General features: G+C 34.2%; 1 protein-coding gene across 1 annotated transcript; it reads right to left on the reverse strand.

Annotated features, from left to right (window-relative positions):
* Nucleotides 1–1932: 1932 nt before the first annotated feature.
* LOC143635783 (uncharacterized) lies at nt 1933–6035 on the reverse strand. Its single transcript, XM_077103526.1, has 9 exons — nt 5854–6035; nt 4874–5090; nt 4637–4794; nt 4409–4554; nt 4256–4318; nt 3590–3682; nt 3337–3498; nt 3047–3144; nt 1933–2340 (listed from the first exon to the last, which is right to left on the reverse strand). The coding sequence occupies exons 1-9, from the start codon at nt 5954–5956 to the stop codon at nt 2028–2030; spliced, it is 1353 nt and encodes a 450-aa protein (XP_076959641.1). The 5' UTR covers nt 5957–6035; the 3' UTR covers nt 1933–2027.
* Between the last annotated feature and the right edge of the window lie 2739 nt (nt 6036–8774).

The raw sequence follows: 8774 nt of genomic DNA on the forward strand, positions 1-8774 counted from the left end.
CTGACATAAATCACATTCCATTTTTTATCTCCTAATAAACTCGCCTAAGCTAAAGACTTGGCCCAAGTGCATCCTTAAATTTGGTAGCAGCCCATTCGGGAAGTTTACTAAATATTTCTTAGAGCCTTGGGACAATGGGATTATGGGAATAATTATATGTGACCACTTCCGCTAGTCTTCTCAAATCTCAACTATTCGATTATCAGAGTTAGCATTTATAACTAAGGGGCTGTGTAGTAGTATTTTAATGATTTTATTAACAGAATATATCTGATTTGATTAAAGGTACAGTGTGTTCAATTAATTCACTAAAAAGACAATTTCAATGGTGTATTCTTAAGCCTCTTAATGATAAGTTTCAGACCTCTTAGTGATTCAACACAAGATTGTCAAACAGCCCTCCATCATAATTAGTTTAAGTTAATAATTAGTTATACACTTACAATAACAATTAGCACTCTCCATGCCTACAATAGACCGATCAAGACCAAGAAAACCAACTCTTTCGTCTCGGACTAGCATCTTTCTTGGGAAGTAACGCGAGTCTATCAGCATTTGCAACAGCCCATCTGTTGAAATCAGGTGACCACACAAGACTTTCCAATGCTTTCTTGGTTGACTCTATTGTAATTGTAAACTTGTCCCGTTCATCTTATGAGTATTGGTTTCTTGCAAGCGTTTTGTGAAAGGAAGAGTAGAACGTGTTCGAGTCTAACAGTCATACTGTCATAGATAGAGAGACTTGAATCAATGCAAGTATATTTTATTATTATTGAATTTTAAGTTATTTCACTAATGGCTTAAGTTAGCTTATGTTTTAATCCTAATTCTATTTATAGCTTAATTAGTAATAAAATTCTATTAAAAGGATGCTTTACTTTGTACCAATGTTCAACAAAGTGAACAAACCCGACTATTTGCCATTACACATACCGGTATTGATTGGGCTAGACTTGTCTATTCGTGGTTTTGTATTTGTAATCATGTTTGATTAGGATTTTATGAATTTAAAACTTGATAAATCACTAATTAGTAACTATGATAGATTATAGTTAGTTATAGATGTTATATCTTCCATCAGGATAGTGTAACTCTAGAGATAGATGTTAGGTAAAATTTGTAATTTTAAGATTTGATTAAGATGTATTTGTAGAGTTAATTTTCATATATGGAACTCCAAAACCTGAACATATATAGTTTGTGCAAAACTTTTCACTAAAGGTTGAGTCGTCAACGTTCATTACTGGCAGCTCTTGGATACGGCCTACGATGGGTTGATGACCATGTGTTAGCGTAAATGGTTTTCTTCTATTTTGTACCTTACAATTTATCCTAAAGTTGAAAACTCGTCAAGCTGTGGTTAAAAGTTAATACACAAGAAGAGTAGAAGACGATTACAAAGATAAACAAGAAGGAAAAGTTTATTACACAATATAACAAATTATATCTGCATCTAGATCAAAGATTATAGCATCACAGATTTGCACCACTAAACATCATCAAGATAAATTCAAGATTGTCGGAAATTTGAAATAAAATAAGTTATCTTTTCATCCATCGATTTTACGTACGTAAGGAGATCTTAAGTTTGACTTTTGTTAGCTTTAATGTCTTGGATAACCTTTATATGTCATCCTAATCCTCCACATCCTTTGACAAAGAAGATGGTATTTTAAAACATTTTTCCATTTACTTTGTACAATACAAATCTTATGCTTCTTAAGAAAATGGCCTATAATGTCAAGTAATGGATCAAGACATCTTAAGTTCAAATTGGGTTCAGATCAAAAACGTATCCCCGGTCTCACCAAAATGGACTCATGTTGAAATAAGTCGTTTTAGAAAACAAATATATCAAAATAAGTTTTCCGCTACAACAGTATAATCAAATAAGAAAAATTAGGGTTTCTACAATCATCCAATATCCTACAATGGAACAATCATAATACTAAAATGTATACCCATCATAATTAGTTATAAACTTACAATAACAATTAGCATTTTCCATACCTACAATAATTAACCGATTATGACCAAGAAAACCAACTCTTTCGTCTCGGTTTATTATCTTGCTTGGGAAGTAAAGCGAGTCTATCAGCATTAGCAACGGCCCATCTGTTGAAATCGGGTGACCACACAAGACTTTCCAATGCTTTCTTGGTTGACTCTTTTGTAAACTTGTCCCATTCATCTTTTGAGTATTGTTGTCTTGCAGGCGTGTTGTGAAAGGTAGAGTAGAACGTGTTCGAGTCTGATAGCTTCGCCTCGTGCATATTATTATTATGAGACGAAGAATCTTCAACGGGATGGTGGGATCTTATATGCTTGCCCCGCAACGTTCTACACATTTTTGAAATTTATGCTAATAAGTTCATAATTCATAAAATGATTTTATAGGTAATGTTTTGTCTCTTAACAAGTTGGTTAACTAAAAAGATAGTTTAGTACTTTTTCCCTCCTTGTGGTTTGGCCATTTTAAATAGTTCAGTCCAATAATGAAACCTTTATCCCTTTTGAGTCACTATGGTTTCATCTTTTAACCAAAACTGTTCATAACACTAACTCTAGTAGATTTTTCATGTTAGTTTCTTATGAAATGACCAAAACACCCTTGTTTAATAGATAAATGGATCAATTAATTGAAATAATAAGCATTATCGCTAAATTGGAATCTGCGGTTTGTAGAATTGAAGATTGGAGAGATCGAAATGAAAGGTGTTCTTTAGGTGTAAAAATGCTTATGTTTAGAAAAATTAAAAATCACTGAGATGCTCTTCTAATTAACAAGAATATTTAACGGAGCTAGTGTCAAAGACAAGAATGGTTAAAAAATGAAACCATGATGACTCAAAGGTTAAAGGTTTCAGACTTTCAGTTTTGGACTTGACTGGTTAAGATGACCAAACCACAGGGACGAAAAAACTCCTAAAAAAGTTTAGCTAAAAGGAAAACGGGTTGAAAAGTGCTCAAGTGTTCGGGTCAACACAACCCATTTTGACTTATTTATTTTGAAATAATAGAAACTTTATTTGTGAAATAGACTTACTTGGCTACGTAATAATAACTAAGGAGCCACTTTGCAGCTGATGGAATGAGTACACCACAAGCCAATGCTGCAACTGCCAACAACGGATCCACCGAACACTGAAAAACAAAAATTGGTTTACCCGTCTTGCAAGTTTGGGCCTTAACTATAAGAAAATAGACACAAGTCACCCATTACATTTTAACGCATAAACCACCTAAATTATGCTTCTTGCAATGATTACATCAATATTAAGATGATATAAATTTATTAAAATTTAATAAAGTTAGATAAAAATGATGTAAGGGTACCTGAAGAATCATACTAGAGGCTACTATTCGAATGGACCAAGCAACAAACTGAGCCACGCCCGTATCAATTGACCCGTCTTCAGTCAGGACCAGTTTACGAACAGCCCAAAATCCTAACCACGCCCCACACAGTACAACAAAAACCAGTAGGAATGCTGCCACCTGGGTACATAAGCAAAAGTTTATATACCTCGTATAAAAACACAACATAAAAAAGAAAGAATGTACAAAAAACTAAATAACACTTAGATACGGGACTGTAAAGATCTTCATGGATTCCCATCTCGACAAGTAAAGCGTGCAGTAATGTAGGTACATAGCTAAACAGAAAGGATCCAACTCCAACCTGCAGAAGTAAGATGTTTACACGTGGTTAAATTACAAAATATAATAATAAAAATAATACAGGAAAACCTCACCAAATAGTAACCAAGTTTCCCAAATTTTCCAGTAAGGTCACTCAACTTTCATTAGGTGTTTCAATCATGTGTAACTTTTTATAAAGGTTAATATTTTTCAAAATTTAGTGAGGCAAATAAGTGAAAATATTTTGTCAATTAACTTTAAAATAGGAAGTAATAGTGAAATAAAATTCAATAGTTACCAAGTTTTATAACTGTTTAGTTTAAGTCGAACAGAAAAAAATAATCACTAAATAGTAACCAAGATTCATATATTTTTCATTTGCCTCACTAATTTAATTTATTTTTAAATATTAGCATACATAAAAAAAGACCTTACGTGATCAGAAAACCTAATGAAACTTGAGTAATTTCGAAGGAACAAAAAAGGTTAGTAATTTTAGTGAAACACATGGGAAACTTGGTTACTATTATGTAAGGCTACTCCTAATAATAACAACAAAAATAATAGTAGCTGTATCGAAAATACTAAGTGAACAAAAAAATGGGACACTCACAATGGATCCATATAGAACTAATGCTAGTGAACTCGTCCTACCACTTGGGAGAATCCTCATTCCCTGCATTATAAGTAACAATAACAGTTAACATAAGTTTTCACATATGAAAATAACCATATCAAGCAGTGCTTTGATTTAGTTCATATCTACCTGAAACAAGATCACCAAAACAACAAGCAAAACCCCTAATGTCATTGCACCACCATAATATGTTGCTAAAGAGATGCTCAAAGAGGATGCAAACGTCATCATTACAATTCCCAGTACCAAAAATATAACGCGGTACAAATAAAATTCTGTAAAAGTTGAGTTCAATGTTAGTGTATGATAACATAAAAAGGTTTACTTTATTTAATGAATCAGAAGTTCATAACTGACCTTCATTCAGTACAACCTCAACGGTTCCAACAGTTGGGCCCACTGAACGTATATCCAAGAGCTTGCAGTCAAATGGGGACATGGATTTAACCCATGACCCGTTAATGAGTTTCTCCCATTGACCTTCAGGGCACATACCCACTGCAAGATATGCATTCCTGATATGTTATTAGGGTTTAATTGTTTATAAGAGGAGATGCATTCCAATGATCAAAAGGGTCAAAAGTTAAAAGCCACCTATGAAAACAGACGGTAATACTTGGAGAACGGGCTGTGGAATTTGCAGTTTTAACTTTTACTTTAATGGAGGAGAAGAAGCTTGTGAGATTTGTAAGCCTCGGTAAGCCAATGAGTTCCACTCTTTCACAAACCACTTGATATCCAGGTCTTGAACCCGGTGAATTCTCCACAACTAGCGTTGGGGATAGCTCCAATGTAGCAAACTTTGCAACAGCTGCAAATGCACAGAAACAAAAAACGTTAGAGCTTTCGAAATAACATGCACACCCAAAAAAGGCGTTAAAACTCCATTTATTATGAAAGCTACTATAAAGTTTTAACGGATCACTATATAGAGACGGAAAGTATACAACTTTATTTCTAGTTTACACATAGTTTGAGTTTGACATAATATACTGAATTTTGTAGAAGTAAAAACTATACAAATTAAACATCATATATTCATATTATCTCACCGAAACTTAGCATCTTCTTAATTTCATTAACATTTGGAAAACGAAAGGTAATTAAGTAAAATTTTGGATTTTTTTCCTAAATATTTGCAAAAAGGAAGTAATCATTCCTTCAAGAATGATTCATTTCATTCCATAAGACAAAACAAACAGCTTTTTTCTTCTTTTTTTTTCATATTTCATTCCTTGTTCAATTCCAACATACAGACTAAAAAAAGTAAACTTTATTTCTTTAGTAAGCAATCTGCATTTAATACTAACATTATATGAATAACAATAATAATAATAATAATAATACAGGGATTAGATAAAGTAAAATTTAGTAAACAAATTAGAAACCCTTGATTCGGTTTGTACTGTACAGGCTAACACCAGAAAATGAAGCAGTAATTAGTTACTAATCTGAAGGTTTATTGTATTTGACTGTGAATCCTAATTAGTTAGATCCAGAATATCATACCCAATTCGTTAAATAGCTAGAAAAAAAATTAAAAGTGAAAATATTGTAAGTTGAGAGAAGTTTACTCATAGAAGGCAACTCTTCGGCAGAGTTGATGACGGTTATGAGGAGGAGGAGGAGGATCGCCGGAAGTTGGACGGAAGTCAGCGTGTGACCACCAGCAGCCATGGTGTTTTTCCGATTAGGCGGGCTGTTTTCAATTTTTTAGCCTCCACTCTTTTCTACCCTCAACTAGTTCAACAAACACATTTTTAAACTTTTTATCTTTGAACTTATTTTCATTTCACCTCCTTTAACGAAAGAAATAGCAAAACGCATAACTTATGTTTCAAATTTGTTTCGCATTACGTCCTTTGATATTAACACAGTTAAGTTTTCTCATTAAATATGGCCATGCACGTGAATGTAGTATTGTAATTTTATGTATTTAATTAATAATTAAAACTAAAAGATAAAAAATATATATATAACTCTCTCTCTCTCTGCCCAATTCATTTCTTGCAAATAATATCTAATCAAGAAAACCATGGAAACCTCCAAATCCATTTCCACCATCGTCGCCTCCATTTTCTTCGACGCCCCAACTTCATAACCACAAAACCTGTTATCACATATCTGAACAAGTCAAATTGAAGCTCCAACCACTTGAAAACCCTAACCCTTGGTTCTTCAAACGCAACTCTCCATTCCAAAATTAGTGGTCGTCATAACCAAGCCAGCCCTTCACTGAAATCCAAATCTGCCAGTCTTTTTAGTTGCCGGAACCGAGTAGAGAGAGGGGGGTTGGGTCCAATCGGCGTGTTTGATTTCACACCGCCATGAAAATGATGTGTTTCTGGCAGCTCCAATCGGAAAATTACAAGCCTGCTACAAGGTAGTCTTAGTCAATCGTATTCGTGTTCTCTGGCATGGATGATCTTGCCCCCTGTGCAAGCCGGATCGGATCTGATGCACGGCCACCACCGCTTAAGAAGATCTGAAACCGCTTGTTTGTGTAATTAGATCCAATGCTCGCCAGAAAACCGGTTTTGATGGTGATTGGTTGGATGGTGATGATGGGGAGGGGATGGTGATAGTGGATGGCAGATGTGTGGTAGAGGTGTGTGTGAGAGAGAGATGGGTTATTTGTATTTTTTTATTGGAAAATAAAAGTATTTTTTCAAAAGGTCAATTGTTTAGTCTAATTACACAAATAGTCCTTAAAGGGGTAAAATGACCACATTGCCCTCATGTGCAAGGCACATGACCAGATTTAACAAGAAAAATTAACTGGGTTAGTGACAAAGGACGTAACGTGAAACAAATTTGAAACCATGAGTTATGCCTTTTGCTATTTCTTTCATTAAAAGACGTATAATGAAAATCAAGTCAAACATAAAGGACGTCTTTTGCCATTTTGTCTTTTTTATACCAAGTTTGTCGACATTTTTTTGTATGGCTTGGGTTATTCAAACACCAGGAGAGCCTATACGAGTCGTATAGGTGCAAAGTCAAGTAATTTTTGGTCAGGAGTGTTTGTTTTATTCCCTTGTACCGTATAGCGCATATACGAGCCGCATAGGGTTATACGACTCGTATAGTTTTTTTTTTTTTGTATAACTTTAAGATTACTTTAAAATTTCAAAAATATAAAAAAATAACAACCGAGTTGGTTATAAAATATAAACATATAATTTAAAGGTAAATATTTTGCTCCGTACTAATCAAACAACCTGTGAAGAACATGAGCGTTTCGAGGTAACGACTTTTTAGATGTGGTCATGCGATCCATTTTGGTTGACACCTATATGAGTTATCTAAACTTTTGAAATATAATTGCTATAAAAATAATTTCGTTTGTTGATGTTTTGACTCGTGTTAATTCAGCTTTTGAAATATGGCCTTTATAAAGTTATAGTCGTTCAATGCCTTATAGATGCATGACGAATGAAATAAAAGTTGTTGGGTGACGAACTATTTAAGTATTACATGGTTGAAGCAAGAAAAGCTGATACCTGGTTTGTACAGGTCTTATACCATTTATACGGCTCGTATATACTATAAAACAATTATAAATCTCGGGTCAAAGTATAGACTGACATGCTGTTTATTGTCCGTATAGACCCTATACAGCTCGTATAGGTCAGATGAGGTAAGCAGGCTATACGAGCCAGAAAACCTATACGGCTCGTATAGGGTCTATACGGCTCTATAGACTGCAAAAAGTTGTCACACTGTTACCTTCGTACGTATGTCAATAACTTAGGGCTATACGACTCGTATAAGCCCTATACGATTCGTATAGACTTATTTACACGCCAAGGGGCTGGTGTTTGAATATAACCACCCTTTTGTATATACTTATTTTAGTTAAATTATTTATCGTCTTGACTCTGACAACTCGACCCAATTTGACCCTCAAGCACTCAAAAAATCAGGTTAATGAATGTTCGGAGATTGAAACCATTAAAAGAGAAATCATGAATTTGTCATTGAATCATACAAACATATTTTCGGTCTTTTTTACTAGATTGCACCCTTCATAATAAACTAAACTTATGTAGAGCATTATGTAACAAAACGAAAAGTTTTTAGCGTTTTCTAGAAGAGGTGTGATAGTATGGAGGAAAGAGATGGTGAGTGTTCTTAAAAACAATCAAAACTAAGTTATGTAAAAGGATGAGAAGGAACACATTTTTAGAGGTAATTTTTGTTGTATGATAGGTAAAATTCAGGAAAGATGGACAAGTGGTTATCTGGCCATGTTTTTTTTTTTACTAGCTTAAGGCTTGAGGTGTGCTCTCATGTCATTTGGGCTAGAATGTTCCCTCCAGTAAGTATGAAGAGTTACCCTCCCCAACAACAAGGTTAATCTCTCTCATCCAGTCTTTTATTTTCTCTCTTGTGCTTTACATAGCCGTAAGCACAGAGAGAGCTAACAATGAAGGTGGTGACGAGATTTTACCCTTCGTATTAGCAGCAACATCATCTTGTCTCTATTACCAAA

Source organism: Bidens hawaiensis, unplaced genomic scaffold (genome assembly GCF_021521415.1).
Source record: "Bidens hawaiensis isolate Kalapana, Puna unplaced genomic scaffold, B.hawaiensis_p1.1 tig00007719_1, whole genome shotgun sequence".
Classification (NCBI taxonomy): domain Eukaryota; kingdom Viridiplantae; phylum Streptophyta; class Magnoliopsida; order Asterales; family Asteraceae; genus Bidens; species Bidens hawaiensis.